Source organism: Myotis lucifugus, unplaced genomic scaffold (assembly GCF_000147115.1).
Source record: "Myotis lucifugus unplaced genomic scaffold, Myoluc2.0 scaffold_427, whole genome shotgun sequence".
NCBI classification, from domain to species: domain Eukaryota; kingdom Metazoa; phylum Chordata; class Mammalia; order Chiroptera; family Vespertilionidae; genus Myotis; species Myotis lucifugus.
Window position 1 is genome coordinate 416,084 of NW_005871475.1, and position 23,221 is coordinate 439,304.

General features: G+C 44.8%; 1 protein-coding gene across 1 annotated transcript in view; it reads left to right on the forward strand.

The window, feature by feature from the left end:
* Nucleotides 1-23,221, forward strand: part of CNTNAP5 (contactin associated protein like 5) — a 661,914-nt gene that overhangs the window by 343,300 nt on the left and 295,393 nt on the right. The window contains exon 12 of the mRNA XM_023744097.1: nt 14,887-15,006. Coding sequence (XP_023599865.1) covers nt 14,887-15,006 — 120 coding nt within the window. The remainder of the gene's footprint in view (nt 1-14,886; nt 15,007-23,221) is intronic.

Sequence of the window (23,221 nt, forward strand, 5' to 3'; positions counted from 1 at the left end):
TCCGCTCCCTCCGCCACCAGCGTGGACCCTGCGAGGCGGGCGCGTCCCCATCAGGCTCCCATTTCCAACAGCTTCCCAGCAGGCGCTGTAACTCCAGTCTGACCAAGACAGTGGGGTGAGCGAAAACTCCATCCAGTTCGGAAAGGGAATGAAGTTCAGTGTAAATGTCTGTTCATGAAACATGAGGATAGATTCCGTGAACGATGAGACCCGCGCCAGGACCCCATGTGCCGGGAAGCTGCGTGCGCCCCCACCACAGGGAACGGCTCTCCCGGGGTCTCTCCTGTGGGTACCAAGCTGGTCCTCCCTCTTGCCCCCTGCCTGCTCCTCATTGTCTGACCAGGAATCGCATCTGCTTTCTCTAGAAACCTTTGCACGGAGTCCCCCTCGGGCTCCTTTATGCGTCAGGGGTCTGAAGGGAGGCTGTGGTCACTGTGCCCTTGCCCCTGCCCCAGTGCCTGTCCGCGCTCCCCTCAGTCAGGTCTGTGCGTCCCTCCATGCCTCCCAGGGCGTTTTCAAAAGCCCATGTCAACCCTGTTCCCGCAGGTCCCGCTGGCTTCCTGTTGGTTTGTCTCCTCCAGACAAGCATTCGCCTGGCAGGCACCTCTGAGGCCTCGGGCGCTCTGCGCGCACCCCCATGTCCCGTTAGTCTCCAGAACAAGTCCGTGCGAAATTATGACTGTTCCGTTTTACAGGACAGGGACTAGCCAGCAGTTACCGGTAGCTTCTCCCTGTCTGGCCCCTGTGGTCGAACTGGTTTTCCATTTCTGCGCGCGTTTTTCTACTTCATGTGAGCTCACAGCAGAAGGGAGGTCCTTGCCATCAAACAAAGCCCAAGGCCCAAGGCGCCTGTTTACCTGTTAGAGGAGAAGAGCTCAGACAAGCCTCTGCGCAAGAAGGCCGCAGTGCCCCGGGGTGCCCGCAACCAGGGGCGGCACACCCTGCTCAGCTCCCTGCTCTGAGCTGGTCAGACCGCAGCTCTAAAGGGCCTGGGAGCTACGGGATTCTGGGGATCCCATTTAAGCTTATGTTTTCTAAATTGCTTTTAGAATGAGAAAACAAATCACTAGAAATGGCAACTTTTTAAAAATTAACAAGCATCGTACATATTTCCCAATTTAGAATGTTTTTATCCACTCTCTGACAATTTTATAGTACTTTATTCCCTTACAGCTCTTGAGCACTTTTTCTTTGGTTGCTTTCTTACATGATGTTTTATAGCTTTTTTAAATTGATTTCAGAGAGGAAGGGAGAGGGAGAGAGAAATAGAAACATCAATGATGAGAGAATCATTGACCTTCTGCTTCCTTCACCCCCACACTGAGGATGGAGCCCACAACCCTGGTATGTGCCCTGATGGGGAATCAAACAGTTACCTCCTGGTTCATAGGTCAACACTCAATCACTGAGCCACTCAGGCTGGGCTGTTTTATAATATTTTTACAGAGAATAAATGGTAGTTCACTTTTCCTCTATTATAGTTGATCTCTATATTTTTAAATACATCAATCATTTAGAAAACACTTTTTCCAGCTTCATATTTAATTTTGATAACGTCATATAAACTTTCAAAATAGTCATTGCTTTTTTTTACTTTAATGTAAAACAATGTAACAATAGAACATAAAAAATAAAATATATGTTCCTAGTTTTTATCTGGTTACACAATAAAAAAAACAACTTAATATAATGGATGTTAAATATTGACATCTTTTAGGTATCCTTAGTACCAAATATATCTATTTTTAGGAATTTCTTCAGATCTTTATAAGCAAGCATTCAAACTTGTTTCCTTTTCCCCTGTTTTTTTAATAAGGTAAAATACATATAATTTAAAATGTACTGTCTTAGCCATTTTTAAATGTACAGTTCAGTGGTATTAAATGCATTCATTATGTGCTACCATCTCCACCATCCATTTCCAGAACTTTTTCATCTTGTAAATCTGAATCTCTGTACGCATTCAATAATATCCCCTATGCTGGGTATACTTTTACGCATGTGGTTAAAATTGGGAAAATTCCTGTCAAGTTCATAAATACATGTGTGATTTAGAAGCATTCCCCTGAGGTAGCCTTTGGTTGCGTTCCCATCAGCAAGCGCCTCCCCCCACCCCCACCCCCACCCCCCAGTGCACTTCTGGTGCTGAATGCTGGGCTGGCACCCTCCTGAGGTGGCCTCTGGCAGCAGAGCCCCTAAATCACAGAGGGGGCACTAGGATTCCTGAGAGGGGCTGCAAACTACACCCTCTCTGGCCTGCCCCTTCCTGGATCCCCCTGTCTGTGGCATCTCCCAAGAGACCTGGCATGGGAAGGTGGCAGTGGGGAGGGCAGGAGAAAGAGGCAGTGCTATTTGCCAGGTGGAGTTAAATCTTTTATTTTAACCTATTGTCATTAAATATCTTACTTTTACAAAAATAGTAGCTTTCTAACTTGTCAACCTATTTTGGCTAAATTGTATTGCCCCCAATTTTCTTTCCTAGCTATTTCTACTTAGGGGAAACCTGGAGAGAGACACCTGTGGGAGGGCTGAAAGGGAAGCAGCAGGTATGCTGCCCCTCACCTGCTGGCATGGGCAGTGCACAGACAGCAGGACACCTCACGGTTTCTGTGGGTTTTCCTGAAAACCGGGTATGCTCAAGGGTTTGCTTGTTTTTCCTCCCTTACCTCATACCCGTTTACCTTTCTGGATTAGACTGCAAGCTCCAGCATCCCAGGCAAAAACAGCTGCCTACAGGCTGCGTGCCAGCTCCCACAGAGCCCTGCCACCTACAGATCCGTGTCCCTCTCCCCATGGTCAGCTCCCCTGCTTAAACCCGGCTGATGCACGTGTCTACAAAACCACAGAATCCTGTGAGCTCATTGCCAGGTTACTGTTAGGGCTTTGCTAGGGGGCTGAAAGCTACAGCTTCTGTAGCTTTACCATAAATTTATCTCTAGCCCAAAGATCGTGTCTGGGTTTCCCCTTTGGCGGTCATGTGGCTCATAACAATCAATATTCTGTGACCCCTGGGAGGCTGCGGAAGAGTTGTGAGGGTAATCCGGGAGGAAAAATTACAAGGCTTCAAGTGCAATCTGGATGGAAACTGGCATCTCATGCATGAGTCCCCTGGGTAACAAAGTTAAATGTCCTCCCAGGGAGAGCAGCGTGGGGCATCTTGGTTCAGCTTCGTGTCAAATATCATGTGGACTGCTCATACTAAAAGGTACACATTTTCACTGTAAATGCCCCTCTTACAGTTAAAAAATAGGCATTCACCAACTCGTACAGGAAGACAGTCTTTATGGTGTGCAAAGGCAAAACAGTAATTTCTTTTAGCCGCCTGGCCTCTGTGCAGAGGGCTCTGGGCTCGTTAACAGCGACGGAAACAGACAGACAAGCATGGTGGAATTGTTCTCCACGTGCTTTCACTCGGGTTTCCTTATTTCTCTTTCTATTTGAGACCAGTTTAGAAACCTATGGCCACAATATAACTATTTTATGAGTTTCTGTTTGTTTGCAGCAGGCAGAGGAGAGAACAAGGAGAGTAGAGCCGAAGCAATGTCAGATTCGCAGGCCCACCCCTTCCCAGCGGGTGGCCTGGGAGAGGCTCACAGTGTAAGAACGTGTTTGCATTTCCAGATAGAAGTGCTTGCTACCTGGGGGGCACTCAGAAATTTCCCAGTGACTGAGCTAAATTTGAAGGGAAAGGTGGGCTAGCTACAGAGGACAAACAATCCCAAAGCTCAGCCAAATAAAAGCTTCTCTTGGGCTCACATCACACTGGAGTGTGCAGTCACATGGAGACTCGGGCCACTTCTACCTTATGGTTTCACCTCCTTCTGGAACCTTGGGACCCTCCACCTGCCTGGGAGAGGAGAAAATATGAGAAAACACACATGAGAAGCCTCTAGGGGTCTCATGCGCAAGTGGGGCCCATGTCCCCACCTCACTTCTTCTGGGGCAACGCTAACCACTAGCCCACAGGTGCCATGCTGTCCCACCTCTGACTCCTAAGCATGCTGTCACCTGTGGTGGGGAGGCTTGAGGATGCTCGCCAGCCTAGGACACTGCTACTCAGCTGTTCAGGCCCAACTCAAGTTTATTGAGCATCCTGCCTATTTTTAGCAGGCCTGGCTATTTTTTTTTTTTTTGTCAAATATAAACCAGACTTTGTACATTTCCTCATCGTCCCATGTTATGTTGTAAATGGTGACTTGTCCATTTCTTCATGATTCTGTTGGAGAACAGAAATTGATTTTTCTTAGCATTCCTCAAAATCAGTATAACTATTAGTTATCAGTATAGTAACTGCAGAGCAGAAGTTATGCGTGGAATCCACAACCGATGGTGGAGGAAGGACACTTACCCACCAGGGAGCTGCTCACCCAGCCAGACTGCTGGTGCAAAGCTGTGAGCAGCGGGCCCTGAGGGCTGGCTGTGTCTGCTGGCCCGGATGGATGTTCTCAGTCCACACTGGAGGACACAGTGGAACGGGGGCAGAAGAGGAGCAGGAACTGACAACATTTGAGCACCAATGATGTGCTTGACTATATATAAGTTTATTACAAACCTTCTGAGAAGTATTTCCTTCATCAGAAAATAATATCTCTGCCTATTTCTCTTTAATTGCTGCCTAATTAATTCTTATCAATATGATGCCACAATCTCAGGTCTATTAACAACACCTTCTTATGTTAAAGAAAACAGAAACTTAGAACAGCAACAAGGCTATAGTTCCAAAACCCATAAGCAGTTCAGCCAGTGTGGCTCAGTGGTGAGCATTAACCCATGAACCAGGAGGTCACCATTTGATTCTGGTCAGGGCAGGTTCTAGGTTTTGTGCAGGATGCCCAGTAGGGTGCATGCAGGAGGCAGCCAATCAATGGAAGTCAAGGCTGACTCCCATAGAACAAGCAGGGATGCTCCACGGTGATGTGGATCCACTGGCTGATGTGTGGCCCCTGCCAGGGGCAGCAGATAGGGGAGTGCACTGCCCCAGGGCCTGCGGACAGGGTGTGGCAGGGCCCCCTGGACTAGTTTATCACTGGACTAATGGGGTTGGAGCTCTGCACTGGGAAGCTCCACTCACCCGATGGCGCTTTCAATACTGAACCAGCGGACTTAGGGTGACACCATCTCCGTTGCTGTTCCCAGCCACCCCCCCCCCCTATTATGCTTCCTTCATGTGTATCTGTGTAATTTGAAATGCATTTTGGATGGCAATGACAGATACATTTAAGGCTTAATCTTAACATTGTATTAAATCAACTTGTAAACAATTATTTCCTTCATCAGAAAATAATATTTCTGCCTATTTCTCTTTAATTGATGCCTAATTAATTCTTATCAAGTATGATGCCCAAATAGGTGGAGTTGTAGATAAGCTATAGGATCATGGTCTTCAGGTTCAGCATGCACAGACTGGCCCTGACCTCCTTGCCCTGCCTTGCTGAGTGCTTGGTTCTCCCTTGGGGGGTGGTGCAATGGTCTCCTCACTTGTTTCTGCCCCAGTCTCTCTAGTCTCTCAGGAGGGCAACTCATGTGGCCTTCTTAGGTCCCCTCCAAACTCACCATCCACCATGTAGTGAACACATACTGGGAACGAGGCTAGCCCCTGAAAATATAGAAATATTCAAGATCCACATTACGGAAAAGTCATCATATTAGTGAAAAATAGAATTTAACTTCCTCCCAGGCCTGAGTTACCTTTGGAGAGTGGGGCAATGTCTTCTTCACCTATGGATCCCTAGTACCAGCCTCTAAACCTAACACAGGGTTGGGATAAGGTACACATTTGATCAAGTCCCTGAAAGAACCATGCAAATGCACTCAGTCTTTTTGTTTATGGGACAAAATGGTAAAAAGCTCTTGATATATTTCACCGTTTAATAAGCGTGGCTGTCAAAGTTTATTTGGCACAAGGCTTCTTAGATTTTAAATTGCAAAAGAATCACCGGGGGATTTGTTAAAACACAGTGACCATAGTCTTATGCGCAGAGGTTCTGATTCAGGATGGAGTCCATGAATCCATGTGTCCTGTATGCTCAGGGGGACGCCAATGGCTGCTGGCCTTCGGAGCACACAGCAGAACCACTGCCTTGGAGTCACTCCTTCAGGAGCTGTGCGTGTCCTTGAGGGTCATGTCAGGTCATGCCTCCAGATTCCCCCGCTTCCTTCCACGCATTCTATCACCTGGCCTTACTCCACATGCACAAGGGGCACAAGGAAGGGTCATATTAAGGATGTGTGCATATTTCTACTTTAAATACAGCACATTATTAGGGGTAATCACTGTCCATTTTACAGATTCATTTACTGGATCACAGGGTAAGGATGACATGATATATAACAGGCATATTAAAAACAAGATTCTCAATCTGTATTTGACAACTGTTGCTTCATTTTATCTTTGTTTCAATGAATGTGTTATGGTTTCTAAAGGAGAAAATGAAATATCGGTGTGGTTTGGGAGGGAAGTGAATATGGACACAGGCATATCTCTTTGCTTTGGAACTCACCAGAGGTCAGCTGACAGGCCTGTTGCTCTATGGACACCATGGGCCAAAGGACAGGGCTCCAGGCACTGGGCACAATGTACTGGAGGAACCCAGAGCACCTTCTGGGACCTGTCCCATGACCTAATCCCTGCCCCCCAGCTTGGTTCATGTTTATGGAAATATAATTTACATCATAAATTTCACCCATTCAAGGGGTAGAAGGTCATTGTTTCTAGTATATTCACACAGTTGTACTATCATCACTACCTAATTTCAACACCCCAGAAAGAACCTCCGTACACTTTAGCAGTAATTCCTCATTCCTGATGACCAACCCCTCAACCCTTATCTCCAGTCCTTGGCAGCCACCAGTGCACTGCCTGTCTGCATGGACTTGTATTATACAGACATGTCACCTAAAGGGAGCCATCCTCTATGTGACCTTTGTGACTGCTTCTTTCCCCTAACATAATGTCCTCAGGATTCAGGATCCATCGGTGTTGTGTCATGGCACGCATCAGCACTTCATCCTCTCTGAGACCTAACAGTATTTCCCGTATGCAAATATCACCTTTGTTTGCCATTCATCAGTCGATAAGTATTTGGATTGTTTCCATTGTAGGGCCATAGTGAATAATGTTCCCACAAACATTCATGCACAGAATTCAGTGGGGACATTGTTTTTATTTCAATAGAGTAGCTATTTAGGATTTGAATTGTTGGCTCATCTTTCTCTTTTCATAAAGCTTTTATTTTGAAACTAGAGGCCCGGTACACAAAGATTTGTGCACTGGGGGGGGGGGGAGGGTCCCTCAGCCCAGCCTGTGCCCTCTTGCAGTCTGGGACCCCTCGGGGTATGACCACCTGCTGGCTTAGGCCTGCTCCTCGGGGGATTGGGCCTAAGCTGGCAATCAGACATCCCTCTGGCAGCCTGGCAGCCCTTGGGGGATGTCCACTTGCCAGCGGGGAGCAGACCTAAGCTGCAGTTGGACATCCTTAGCGCTGCTGAGGAGTCAGGAGAGGCTCCCACCACCACTGCTGTACTGGCAGCCATCAGCCTGGCTTGTGGCTGAGCAGAGCTCCTCCATGTGGGAGCTCACTGACCACCAGAGGGCAGCTCCTGCATTGAGCGTCTGCCCCCTGGTGGTCAGTGTATGTCATAGTGACCAGTCATTCCCAGTCTTTCTGCTGTTAGGGTCAGTTTGCATATTACCCTTTTACTATATAGGATAGAGGCCTGGTGCACGGGTGGGGGCTGGCTGGTTTGCCCTGAAGGGTGTCCCGGATCATGGTGGGGGTCCCGCTTGGGTGCCTGGCCAGCCTGTGTGAGGGGCTGATGGCTGTTTGCAGCTGGTCACACCCCCTTCAAGGTGGGGGTCCCCACTGGGGTGCCTGGCCAGCCTGGATGACTGGCTGATGACTATTTTCAGGCTGTCCGCACCCCCTTCAGGGTGGAGGTCCCCACTGGGGTGCCTGGACAGTCTGGATGAGGGGCTGAGGGCTGTTTTCAGGCTGGCCAAGCTGGCGACTGAAGCTCCCAGCCTCTCCTTTTTTTTCTTTTTTTTATTCTGGGATTTATTTACCTTCTATAATTGAAACTTTGTTGCCGCTCCAGCTCCAAGACCTGCTGAAAGCAGGTATCTGAGGTTTGTTTACCTTCTATAATTGCAACATTGTTGCTTAGAGTGGAGCTTAGAGCCTGGCCTCAGCAGGGAGGAAGCTTGGCTTTCTCCATCACTCGAGCAAGCAAGCCTCCTGCTCGCTCCAGCTGCGTGGCTGCCGGCCGCCATCTTGGTTGGGTTAATTTGCATATCCTGCTGATTAGCCAATAGGAAGCGTAGTGGAGGTATGGTCAATTACCATGTTTGTCTATTATTAGATTAAATAATTCACTGTAAATTGAAAAAAAAATTGTATCATGAGATCCTATGTACCCTTGACTCAATTTCTCCAATGGTAACATCAAGTATAACTGTTGTATATCATCAAAACCAGGGAAACGACATTGGTGAAATGCACAAAGCTTATTCAGAATGTTTCATTTTGACATGCACTCCCGTGTGTGCATGTGTGTAGGGGTGTGTGTGTGTGTAGGGGTGTGAGTGTGTATGGTCTGTGCAATTCTATTATGTGTAGTTTTGTGTAATCAGCACCTTAATCAAGATGCAAAACATTTCATCACAAGAACTTCTTGTGTTGTCCTTTCATAGCCACACGCCCATCTCACTCCCAACCCAACCTTCACCAACCACTGATATGCTTCCATCTCCACTAGCCTCCACTTAAGTAGTGACAATGTTACAGAATCTATGTCTATTTTCAGCCTCTACCAACTATGTGCAGACTGGGACATCAAATATCTATTTTCTACTTGAAGCCCTAGACATTTTTTTAACTAATTTCAGAAATCCCATCAGTTTTAACATTGTTTTTCCTCATTGAAACCAGGCCAAGGCACAGTCCCACAAACCTACTGCACAAGGATTTGAAACCAGGCCAAGGCAAACCTACTGCACAAGGTGTTTGATAAACTAAGTTAAGTAGCTATTAAATGCAAAAAAGATTCACATGCATTTATTTGATAGAATTAATTAGATCTTATTTATGTCTGTAGACCTAGGTACATCTATAACTAAATATGCAGCCAGTTGGTAAATATTAGATTTCTGGGGACATAAGGAGCAAAGAAGGAAATAGGACTGAAACATTTTTAAAGCCTTAAAAGTACTATTTACTTGTCATCTAAGTTTTATATCTATGCCTATAGTCTTACAATCAGAATATAAGTGGTGAGGCAGAAAAAACGTAGCTCTGACCTTGGTACTTGAAAAGGTGAGTCTAAATAAAACTATTTTGCTGTCTGAATACTATCATTATCTTTAATGAGAATGGGCTTCACAAGGACATTTCAAATTGTACCTTAGGCAATAAATTAGCTGCCAGGACTAGATTCGGACTATTTTCCTTAAATATGAAAACACTGATTTAACTGCTCTGTCCAGCTACATTTTATATCTGCACATATTAATTTAAAAATCGCTTCTAAAGAATCTTAATATGTCCATCAGTGTCCTTGTCATTAATGAGCACAGATCTTTGTGTGCCCATAATGCCAGACCTTCCCATCAGCACTAGCACTCACTGTTGGTAATGGAGACAAATCTCACCACTTATAAAGCTTCTTTTATTTTTCCTCCATAGGCAGGCATCTTCTTCCAGCAGGAAATTTGATGGTTGTCCTAGAGTGGCCTCCAACGCCAAATCAGAACTTGTATAAGACATAGAATGTCTTTTTAAATGAGTGGAGATGATAATTTAATTGTTCTCCATATATCTAGATAGATAGATAGATAGATAGATAGATAGATAGATAGATAGATAGATGATAGGTAGATAGATAGTCCATATATCTAGATAGATAGATAGATGATAGACAGATGATAGGTAGGTAGATAGATAGATAGATAGATAGATAGATAATTTTGAATCACTCTTGCATTTTTGGATTAAGCCCCCATTTGGCCTTTGTGTTTTTTTTAAAATACACTATTGGGTATTAACTGCTGATTATGTAAGTTTTTAGTGATATTCACAAGTGAATCTGAAGTTTTCTTTATTGGTGTGGTCTTCGTTGGACTTGGGGATCACCTTTGGGCTTATTGATAATGGTGAATGACACCAGAATATTAGAGCTCAGTCCTTGAGTTCAGCTGAGAAAAGAATTCAGAGCCAAGAAATCAAATACAAGTGAAAGTTTATTAGAAAGTCAGAGGTAGAAGAAGTGAGCCAGCCAGCTGTGCTGCATGGACTCGGGAAACATGTCACAGAGGCACAAGAAGGGCCCGAGGAGCTTAGGAGAAAGAAAACACACCTGAGGGAAGGAGGCGGGGGAAGGTGCAGCTTGCTCCAGAGCAAGAGAGAAAGAGAAAGAGTGCACTAGGTTCTTTGTCTTAAGGTGTTGTATCTATTTTCTAAAGGCAGGAATTTTCAGGAGAGGATTTCAATAGAATATTCATCAGCTTTCCAGGTGTGTCCTTTCAAGGTCATGGTCTCTACTCATTGGCCAGCACTAGGATAGAGGGTTGTTGGTCATTGCATCTGGTCCTGATGTCAGCCATGGCATTGCTCTGTCTGATTTTTCTACTTCTCTAGGTATAAAGCTAAATCACAACTGAGCCTTAGATATCTTCTCTAGTTTGACCAAAACTCTGTCTCTGTTATCTGGGGTCAGAGGCTCTACTTCCAAGATTATGTGATGTGGGTCAGACTTCATTGTCTTGAGGGTTTAATGCTTAAAGGAAGTAGTCATGAACTGTCATTAAAGTGGTCATCAAAGGCTTCTATGGTAGTCCTATGAGGCTCTTCTCTAGCCCCCTTGTTTCTCCTTTAAGGGGTCTACCACGTGACTAGTGACCTGCCAGGAAAGGAAAGCTCAGGGGAGGGTCTGAATCACAGGACCAGCTGATATACTAGAGGATAAAAGGTCACCCTGTGTGCAAGTTCCCACCTTACAATTATCCACTGCTAGGCCCTGGGTGACTTTCCGTATCCAGCCTATTGTTCCTATTCTGCCATGTCTCTCTAGCTGCCTACTACATCACTTACTCTGTGTAGCAATTTGAAAGATTTATTTTTTCCCTATACTTTGGAGAGATATAAGTGGCATTATAATACTCTACACTCTAATAGATACCATATGATTCTAATGTCTTGTTGTAGAGGAGACCTTTAAATAGTTTTTATTTATTTTATAGAAATTGGTCTTTTAATATTTTTCTATTTGTATTGAGGTTAATTTTGGTAAACTTTAAAACCATGAATTATCTGAGGTGAAGAACCATGTATTTTTTATTTCATTTCTGAGAGCCCTAGGCTAAAGTTACTGAGAAGTTTGTAGGGTGTCAATAAATTTGTATTCACTTCCTGTTGTGCAGTGTGTGAGGCCTGCAGTACAGGAGGAGCAATGTAGCTTACAGGTAGTGGGCTTCCTGGAAGTGTGGGTGGACTCAACATATGTATAACCTTCACTTCCTTCTAAAGCTTCACATAAACAGCAGTAAATGATATAAATTTCCTTAAATGGCTCAGTCTGCAGCTGATCAGAGAAGCACCTTGAGTCTTAACCACAACCAATCCTTCAACTTTAGTGATGGGGTGATCATAAGAGATCTAAACACGTACATGGCTGGGAGCTAGGGAAGCTGGAGGGAGAGATGGCCCATCTGGAGAGGCAGCTGGCATGGCATAGCCAACTCACATTAACAACTGAGGTCTGCCGTTAAGTGACAACATGTGTAACTATAATAGCACCTCGTGCCCTGCACTGACTTTCCAAGCGTAAAATGAATGTGTGCATGGTGTCACTTCCACCTTCCACATCTCATGTCAAAGACCCTCTAATTATAGAACCTAACAACACCAGGAGAAAGCACTGAAGACACTACATGGGGGTTTCCCAAGATGTGGTCCAGCCAGGTAATACTACAGTGCAGTCCTCGGAGGACAAACTACCTATATTTGCTTACAGCAATCAGTAATTTAGACCACGGTTAGTATGAGAGGACTACCTACCAAAGAGGACCTGACATTGCAGAAGAGAGTCTAACATGAAAGACACACACACACAGTCGGGGGGAAACAGTATGTTTAAAGAGATGAAAGTGTCAAAGAAATTATGTTATAATAAATATTTTCACAAATATTAGAGAAATATTGCATCAATGAATCAGGAATTGCATATTATTAAAAAAGGAATATTCAGAGGGAAGAATAGAATATTCCTCTATTATAAGAATAAACACTCTATGGAATTTAAAAATGTCACAACTGAAATAGCAAAAAACTGAAAATAACCCAAATGAACTGAGAATTACTAGCAAAAGCCAACATCTCTTCACAGAAGGGCTGTTGGGTCTACTAATTTTTCATAACAAGCCTTGTGATTCATGTTCTAAACACCACAAGGCTTATTATCACTAAAAGAGTCAAGTAAAAAACCTTACCAAAAAGAGGCAACATTTCATGAAACAATGCAATAGTAATAATAATAGTTATAATCATATTTATCATGCATTTCCTATGTGCCAAGCACTGTGCTAGGTGCTGTCTGTGGATTATCTCTTTGAATCCTCACTACAATTGTACATAGATATGTTTATACCTATATCCCATGAGAAAACTAGTGCTTTGAGAGTTTGTTAGCTATCTAATGCTGCACAACGAATCACAGCAAAATGTTGCAACAGACATCACCACTTCATAGATTCTCTGGTCCTTGAGCAACTTAAACTGAGTGGTTCTGCCTGGGCCTCTCACCGGGCTGCAGTTAAGGTGTCAGCGAGAGTTGCAACCATTGCAGTGTTTGGCTGTGGAGCTCTGCATCAGGGCCCACTCCCATGGCATGTCTCATGAGGGTCCACGCTCTCTCATGGGGGCCTTTCCTCAAGGCCGCCTCTGGCATAGCGCTTGGCTTCCCCAGAGTGAGTGATCCAGGATTACCCAAGGTGGGAGCCACTGTCTTTCTATAATCAAGTCTTGGAAATGACATTTATCCTTTTTGTCATATTGTCTTAGAGACACATCCATAAGTCCAGCCCACACTCAAGGGAGGGCATGAATTCATGAGCAAGATATGAATACCAAGAGGTGAGGATAGAATGAGTTAGCTTAGCGATTGCCTACCACAGGTGAATTGGCTTATCCAACCTCCAATAGGTATAAGTGGTAGCCTGTGATGCAACACCATCCAATTTAACTCCAGGGTTCAAGCTCTTTTTTAAAAAATGTTTTTTATTGATTTCAGAGAGAGGAAGGGAGAGGGAGAGATAGAAACATTGAGGAAAGGGAAATATCAATCAGCTGTCTCCTAATGGGGATGGAGCCCACAAGCCAGGCATGTGCCCTGATCAGGAACCCAGCCAGCGACTTCCTGGTCCATGGGCTAAAGCTCAACCAACTGAGCCACACACCCATTGGGCCCACGGCTCCTGTTCTTAATCGCTATGTAACCCCCCAAATATGCTTGAGTGAGACAGCAGCAGCCCTTTCACATGGTTGTTATGTTGGGAGTGTGGGAGTGGCTGGGGAGAGACACCACACCTAGAGGTGACTTCCACACGCATGACACATACCCATAATGCATGCCACAGCAGTTATTAGGTTTGGGAAAAGAGAAATCAGCTCTATATTATGGTCAGTATGTAGAGTGGAACTATAACTCTCTCATTTATTTCCTAGTTCAGAAAGTGTATATGGCTGCAAGAGAGAAGTCCATGAGTGCAAAGATAACCTTGAAGTCACTCTAATTTATAAAAGCTCAAATCCTCTCAAGATTTAGAACTTTATCGGTAATGAATTATTTGAGGTACCCCTCATGCTTGATCATGACAAACTGCAGCTTCATTTTCGTGGGACGGGGCATTCATCACAGGGACACGTTGGCAAAGGTGAAGATTTGGTGCTCTATCTTTAAAGCTTTTGGAAGCCACTGTCTTTTAAGCATGGGATGATGACACAATTGGATGTGTACCTGCTGCTCAGAGTTATACCATTTTGTCGAAAGCACCAGGGAGCATCCTGTATTCTCATGCATAAGACAGCAGATGCCTCCTTTATACCCTACCAGATTCATTCATGTTGGTGTAATGAGATTTCTATGTTTCTCACATCTGCAGATTGGTCAAGGTAGTCTATCTCAGGGCCCCTATGTCTGCCTCTCTCTGAACACAGACAGACCTTCATGGCAGCAACCAGGCTGTGAGCTTCGTAAGGCCCAGACTGGTCGCCTTCTTCATGTTCTGTCGTCTAGTGGCAACCACACTGCTGACATATGTTAAGGACTTGATAAATGCTTGTTAAGTTAAAATAAACTTGATTGGGCACCTACTATACATCAGTCACCATGCTGATCTCTGGACATGTATTAATAAGATAGTGCCATTTTACTTTATTAGTAAAAAGTCATGACTGTATGTGTCTATTCGGTTTTTCATTCATTGATCAAACTCCTGCTGTGAAGGTGGCACTCTGCCAGATGCTGGAACATGTGCCAACAACATACGGCCACCACTCTCACAAGCTGTCACTGGTAGTCCTAGATCAACACACCATGCAGGCATCCAGGAGGGACATACACATCAGCACACAGCAGGTCATAGCCCAGGGAAGGGGAGGCTCTTGAAGGGTGTGACTTCTGAGCTGGTGAAAAGTGTGACTGTTAAGGTGAATGGAGGGTGGGACTCCCTCAAGTATTGGGATGCTGGTTTGTTAAGACTTGGGGGGAAGTCGAGTTATAGGGGAAGGAAGGAAGCCAAGATTGACAGTCAGTAGAAGTAGAAGTAACTGATGCATCTAAGGAATATGCAGAGCCATGCAACGTTTCCTCCTCGCTGCCTTTGTGTCTCCCCAGCCCTCTACGAGCGATCCTGCGAGGTGTACAGGCACCGAGGGAACACGGCTGGCTTCTTCCACATTGACCCGGACGGCAGCGGGCCGCTGGGAGCTCTCCAGGTGTACTGCAATGTCACAGGTGAGGGTGCAGACTTCTCACTCAGCTCTGTCCAGTTGTGTGATGGCACACGGCCAAGGGAAGTCCACGGCAAGGGACACACTTGCAAATAAAAGACCACATTCTGGGGGGAAATGGTATTTTAGTAAATAATAGAATTAGCAGCTAGGTTATTTTCATGAGAGAAGAAAACTTAACAGGCTTCGTGTTCCACCAAAACCAAGAGTTAATTACCAAAAATTTTCTATAGAACTTGTCACACATGTTTTCTCTCTTAGAACTCAAAACCAGAAAGCACATGAAAACATCCAACCAACAAAAAACAAAACTCAAAGTGAATAGGAAGCTTGACTCTGGTGGTGGGAACGCCTGGCCCATGTCTGGCCCTGAGGACTGTGAATCGGTGTTCTCTCGGAGCTTCCATTGTGTTATACCAGCGCGGTGGGAATAACGCTTTCTATCTCTCAGAGCTGTGAGGGTTAGGCACATTCCTGTGTATCGGAGCAAGCAGTCAGACTAGTTATCCAGTGGATGCCTCAGGGAAAAGTAAAGTGAACTATTTGCTTTTTTCTGGAGATTTTATTTATGCTGCCACTTCGTTCTAAGTGCCTAGTCAGAGTCAGTTATTTCATAGGCTTAGAGACTGCGTCTGATCACTACTTTATTTTGGAAAATAATTCCACAAAGCCACAGTTTGATGTAATCGTTTCCGAAAAACATCGCATGGTGAGTGCACTCTCCATTGTGAGCCGTAATGGGCACATCCACGGGTTGGGGTTCCAGCCTAACTTGGAGGGGCCAGAGTCATGCAGTGAGACGGGATGCAGGGAGCTGCTGAGTCGCACCGAGTCTCAGTGAATCTCAGCAGCTCCAGCTCCTCAGCAGCAAGGCGGCCCCTCCGTGGAGCTCAGTCTGTAGCAGACTCTGTCCTGGGCTCTAGGGATGCGCAGAGAAATAAGACATAGTCACTGTCCTTCACGAGGCAGTAAAATTGGTGATACTAATGTGCAAAAATCACAGGTAGACATGCAAGCAAATCTTTGCAAAAATGGTGATTAAGGACACTTAGCAATCCACCCATCTGAATACAAAGGGCCACATCTTTTTCTGCAGAAAATGCTAGTTTCATGGAATTGATTGTCATTTCATTGAATTTCCATAATTCTTTATCTGCAAAATGCATATATGCTAGCTGCTTCGCCCCAGTTTTATAAATAAATTAGGAATCATGATGCTATTTCCTTTTCAAGGTTTTGGTAAACTACAATGCTCAACAGCCTGGTCAAGTACTAGGTAGGGTTTTCTGTGGATCCTAGTTATTTCAAAACTAGGGGCCCAGTGCATGAATTTGTGCACCTTGAAAGGAACTGTGGGCTGTGGGGCTGTGGGGCTGTGGGGCTGTGGTAGGCACAGGGGCGAGTCTCCAGCCATCCTCTTCACCCCCGCCCAACCCCTCCCACCGTGGCCCCTGTCTGCCAGCAGCCCCACTCCTGCCACTGCCACTCCCACATGCTGACAGTGCTGGCCCTGATCGCACCCGCTGATGGAGCAGAGCGATTGGGGCCAGCGCCATCAGTGGGTGCGAGCAGTGGCTGCTGCCCCAATCGCCCCTCAGGAGCAGGGGGAGGTGGAGAAGCCCTCAAGGGCAATCAGGGGCAACAGCCGCTGCTTGCACCTGCTTATGGCACAGAGTGATCGGGACCAGCGTCGGGCACCGGCAGCAGGTGTGAGCAGTGGCTCCGGCACCAGCAGTGGGTGCAAGCCAAGCGGGGCTGGTGCCAGCAGCAGGTGCAAGTGCCGGGGCGTACTGCAGTGTGCGGGAGCAAAGAATTTTCAGTAACCACCAGAGGCTTGCCCCGTTGACAGCGACCGGTGCCCCATCTTGGTCTGGTGCCCCAGCTCACCTGCTCCACCATCCCACCACAGCCAATGCCTGCCATGTTCTGCACACGCCCCCTGGTGGTCAGTGCACTCATAGCGACTGTTTGTTCAGTTGTTCCACTGTTCGGTCTATTTGCATATTAGTCTTTTATTATATAGGATGTAATTAATATATGGATCTGTGGGGGTTCTTTCTAAACATATAGACTTCCCTGCCCTATAAATTTTAATTCAGTAAATGCACGTTTACTAAGTTCTCCTAGTGAGTCTGATGCACATTGTCCTTGGTCCATACTTTACCAAAATCAAGGACATGATTTGGTTGCAGAATAAGGCAAAGATCCATGCTTGCTGATGTGTGATCAGCACCTACCACCTTCAGAAACTGAACTGAGAGGTTACAGATATCGTTTCTTTAACTCTGAGGTAGATCGCCTCACCTCTATCTTACATAGAAGGAAAGAGAGTATGAGAATTTCACAGCTTGCTCGAGGTAATAATCTGGAACTAATAGTCAAGACTCGGGAAGCAAACAAAAGCTTCCGGCTCAGTAATAATGTGTATCACTAAACATTAATTAGATACTTTGTATTGCCTATGCTTTACTTTCAAAAGTGCTTTTATTTTTGTTATAAAATAAATCAATATCAATTATAAAAATTTAAGGGGAAAAAGGTTAAAGAAAATGTTAAAGTCACCTATCAACCACAATCCAGAGATTGCCATTGTTATTTTGTTAGAATTTTCTTGTGGCTTTTCTCTATGAATATATGAGTTTTGAAATATATGTCTTAAAGTTGTGAAGTTAATAGACTAGCATAGACTTGTCCATATATCATTAAAATATGTACATTAAATAAAATATAAGTTTTAAAACTCTCTAAAATAACCAATGGCCAGTGGCTCCATTGGTTGGGTGTCATCCCATGCACCAAAAAGGTTGCTGGTTCCACATGCCCAGGTTGCGGCTCCATCCCCAGTGGGGGGTGTGCAGGAGGTAGCCAAACAATGTTATGCTCTCACATTGATGTTTCTGTCTCCCTTTCTCTTCCTCTCTCTAAAAATCAATAAAAACTATTTAAGATGAAATCATGTAAGTTCAGTGACACAGAGGTATGATTGACTCATAGGTCTCATTGACATGGGAAGCGTTGTCTCAGGGTTTATGTTGGTATTTTGCCCGGGAATGGCTAGAGATGACTGTCTGCTGCATTTGAATGTGCCTGTCTTGCCGATGTGACCCTGAAGGAGTCAGGACCTCTGAGTCGTGTCCCCGAGGTGCGAGGTTTCATTATCATGGCTGGGCATTTCTTTAAGTATGTTATTTGGTCACATCCAGTTGGAAAGTATACAGGTTTTTGTGTTGTTGTTGCTGTTTTTTTTTTTTAAACAAACCTCTGTGCGGGTGAATTATGTAATTCTCATGTTTAATGGAGAAAAATTTTTGTACATAAATATATGATAATCAAGTCCATATTTTTATTTGTAAAATGTTAAATGTTCTTAAGTATGAGTAATTATGACACTAGCAAAGTGTGGCATGGAGTGTTCATGGAAGAGAGGGAAGGAGAAGGATGAGAGGACGTGGACAGAGCACGGAATGGGGGTGGAGGAGGAAAAAAGGGGGCTTGGTCTGCGTTTAGCTCCCTTTTATGAAAGCACCAAGTTGCTGTTCTCTGCCCTTGGGGTAGCATCACTGGGTAATGACACTGGGAGTATAAATAGCCCTGGCAGGCAGCGGTCTGAGTTCTCTTCCTGACCCTGACCAGCAGCTGGGCACTGCTGGCTTCTTTGCAGGTCTCTAATTAAGGACCTGGTCCCAGGCCATCCCCATTCAGCATTCCCAAGAGACTTGTGAGGTTCCACAGAAGGGGGAGTTTCTTAGAAGCCTGCAGATATTTGCAAATAGAAGTCCTGAGGGTGAGGAAGGATGGTTTAGTCAGGGAAAACAGTTCATGTGAATCCCAAAGGCATCTCTTTAAAACATACCCTCGGGGAATAGTAGTTCTCCTTTCTGTAGGCACAGTGGCACCCCACCCCTCCTGGAGGTCTCAGTCTGTGCTTCTAGCCACCATGACCTACCCCTACCGCAGGAGGAGCCCAGGAGGGAATATTCCCAAAGCCCAGCAGCCACTGTCTCCTGGCATGTAAGCAGCATGACCTGTGCAGGGGGAAGGAGGCCAGTTTAGGGAGTAACCTGCTGGGCTGACTAGGGTCAGTGATGAAGTGGACTGACCTAGGCCTCTACAGATTTTGACAATGTGTCACCCTCAAGACTGCACCACTGCGCCCAGGACTAGTGGGTGGGAGATAGGAAAGGCCCCGAGTTTGGATGGAGGATGGACTGAAGTTGTGGATGAGGCAGATAAAGAGTAAGTTTCTGTAGGAATACACATTTGGCCTACTTTTCACATCTGAATGATTTACAATTCATTTCAGCTCAATGTAAAAGTGCACATTCCAGACACTGTGCAAACTGCTAGTTTTGTTAATAAGAAATTGTGTCTGCATTATTTTCTCCAGGCTTCTACAATAAAAATACAAATTGACTGGCTTAAAAACAAACAAAAAACCAAAGTACATTGTTTTGTAGCTCTGGAGACTAGAGTCCAAAACCAAGGAGCCTGCAGTGCCAGGCCCCTCTGAACCCTGTGAGGGGAACCCTTCCTTGTTCCTCATCCTCAGGCCTTCCTAGGCTTATAGAAGCAGCACCTCAGTCTCTGCCTGTGGGAGGCTGTCACCTGCCTCATGGGACATAGTCACGGTGACCATCTGTTCCAGTGACAGTGTCTCTCTTCTCTTCTTGTAAGGACACTGGTCATATTGGATTATGACCCAATTTAATGTGTATACCTTCATCTTTATTTTATTGCATTTGCAAAGTCCTTGAGGTCAGGACTTTACATATATTTGGGGAAATAATTCAAGCCACAACAATGTCATTTCAGGAAGAGTCTGCATCACAGGTATCACCGTAGAAACAGCCAAACATGTAGAGAATTTTTCTGAGTTTATTTGAGCCAAGCCGATGACAATTGTTGGGAAGCAAAACCTCAATGGATTGAAAAAATGTTCCAGAGAATTGCAGTTTTGTACCTTATTTTATACAATGGAATTAAAAGAAAAAATGGAAATAGGTTACATGAAATCCACTGGTGATAGATTAGGGAGGTGGGAGAAAGCAAAGCAGGGAAACCTCTGGAATTGGATAAAAAGTAAAAAGATAGACACTTATTTCTTTAAATATATATATTGATTTCTGAGCAGAAGAGAGAGGGAGAAAGATAGAAACATCAATGATGAGAATCATTGATCTGCTTTCTCCTGCATGCCCCCTACTTGTGATAGAGCCTACAACCTGGGTATGTGCCCTGACTGGGAATGGAACCATGACTTCTTGGTTAATAGGTCAATGCTCAACCACTGAGTCACACTGGCCTGACAGACACATACTTCATTTACATAGGTTGGTATAGTTAACAGTTAACAGTTAACTCAATAGCGATGATGGAATTTGTGGTCTCCCCAGAGAGGTGCCTGGGCTTTGAAGGGTCTGGAAATTACTTAGATATTCCAATGATATCTTATGGTAGATGCAAGAAGACAATAGACAGACTCATTTAAGATAAAGATTGACTTGTCAGGGAAGAATCTAGCCTAGGACATGACTAGCTGCCTTACTAGCAAATTGCTTTTTGTTAAAAAGTTTTCATTTCAGACCATCCTTTGTGATTACTTTAGGTCTCTGAGTTTGTAAGGCCACTGCATAGGCTTCCCCCGAGCTTGTCAGGTTTAGTATGTGGCCCCTTTTCATCCGCACAGGCTAATCATGAGGGAGACACAGCAACAATTAAAATACAAGGACGATGACAAGTATGAATAATGTGTGTTGGGAGCAGTGGAAGGGCCTAGTCCAGGCTCTTGTGCAGTGGGAGGGCCATTGGGCAGGAAGGCGATGTCTCTAAGACCTGGACAGGGAGGCAGCTGCTAGGAGAAGAGGCACAGGAAAAGCAAAAAATGTCAAAAATAAAGTTATGCAGCCACCAAACTCGCTAAGATGTGTTACTAGTTTAGAAAACTAAAAAACTAAAGAAGGTAAATGAAAAGAAAAAGGACCAAAGTAACTTAAGTCAGTGCAAGCAAAAGCTGTTGAAGGTCCACAATCTGAACTAGTTTCCCAGCAAGGAAATCTGCTGACTCAATTCCAGGAAAAAGAAGGAATGGTTTTATTATAAAGAATTCTTTTTAAAATTGAATTAATTGAGGTGACATTGGTTCATAAAATTATACAGGTTTCAGGTATACAATTCTACACTACATCATCTGTATATTGTATTGTGTGTTCACTACCCCAAGTCAAGCCTCCTTCCATCACCATTTATCCCTCCTTTGCCCAACCCCTTTCTTCTTGAAATCACCATTCTCTTGTCTGTATCCATGAGTTTGTCCTTTTTGAGTTTGCTTAATCCAAGAATTCTTAAGCATGCAGGGCTATTTACTATTCCTGAGTGAAGATGAACACATTTCTGAGCACCAGCAACAAGACACCATCCTAATACCATACATGCCTATTAGCACAGCCCCCTTATCTTAAGGACAATAGATGTAGCAAATGGCTTGCTCACATGAGGACTGTTTACAAAGGCATGAGCATATAGGAAGAAATAAGGGGGGATCATAGTACAGAGCTTGTAAGAGAAGGGCGGTTCCCATCATCAGACTTGTAGAAGTGAGAGGAGAAAGGATGGCAGCATGTGGAGAAGCTGTGCCCTCCTGGATGGGAACCACCAGCAAGGAGCTTGGAGCATAACCTCAGTCCCTCCCGGCTTGTTCCAGGCTCCTTCCTATGTCTCCACTGAGCAAACCCTGCAATAACTCAGAAGGCAAGGCCTTCATCGATGTAAGCCTTTCGGTCAGTCTTCTACGGCACAGGGAAGGCTGCAGAAGGGTAAAGTGCCTCTGGAGGGTAAATGGAAAATAGCCATGTTGACCTGTTTAATGAGCTGTCCAAAGAAGTCTGTGGAAAAGTGATCAGAATCCATCAAGAACCAAAGATGGTGTTGAAGCAAAACTCACAAACCTTGCAAATATATAAAGCATGGACTTAATCAATAGACTCCAACCTGAAGTAGAAAGACCTCCCTGTGCAGGTTACATGGGTGAGGATGCTGACTTACAGAACTAACTGACTAAAAGGCTATGCCATTCAACTGATGAATAATTGAAGGACAAGTAAACAACTAAGAGAAACTGTGACACTCTAAAATGCCATGTCGTATTAAAAGGGACATCTGGGTCCTGTGCCATTTCTGAGGGTAAAAGTCTCCTAGCCTGGATATGGACAATTTCCACCAATGATGTAAAGTTTGTGGTCATTCTTACTTATGTCAACCTGACTTGGCAAGTAGGAAGGGATGTGTTTAACTAACAAGGAATCCAGTGAGGACTTCAAATTGTGCTGCTGGGTGAAAATGCATGCAAGGTGGGCTGGCAGGACAGGTTAGATGCCCTCAGGAAGTGAGGGAATTCTGAGCACTAGGATCAGTGCAAAGAAAAAAGATAGGAGTGAAGAAAAGGCAGGGCACAGTAAGTAACAGTGGCATGAGTGAAGGCCTGAGGTACCCGCAGGACGCCTGGGTTATTGGGACATGAGAATGGAGCTTCTCAGTGGTTTTCTGCTTCCCTTGGTGCAATGGTACTTTTATGTTTCAACTTGGCTGAGCTACATTGCCCAAATATTTGCTAAAGCAATATCATTAATGTTTCCATGAGGGTGTTTTAAATAGAAAATTAACATTTCTATCAGTGGACTTTGAATAAAGCAGAGTGCCCTTCAAAATATGGGTGAGCCTCGTGCAATTAGTTCAAGGCCTCCATAGAACAAAAATTAACCTCCCTCAAACAAGACTGCCAGCAGATGCCTTCAGACTCTTTTCTGGGTCTCCAGCCTGTTGGCCTACTCTGCAGATTTTGGACTTACCAAGCCTCCATCTCCATACTCATACATGAGAGAGAGAAAGGGAGAGAGAGATTTAGAAATATATTTGCATCCTGTTGGCTCTGTTTCTCTGGACAAGCCTACCTAATAACACTGGGGTTCTGGCCATCTGGGTGCTTCTGGTCTCAGCTTTCCTTTCAGTTTCTGTGTATTTTCACTATGACACTGCTCACACTGCACTATAACCACAAGTGTTTACTTGCATGTCCCCACTGGGCTCTGAGCTCCTTATGGAAAGTGAGGGACAGGGTGTGAGGAATCTCTTCCCACTTGCTCTCGTGAGTCCAAGTGTAAACAAAACTCTGAGCTAACACAACCAAATTAAAGATTAATTTCTAACTTTCTCCTTTTTATTCT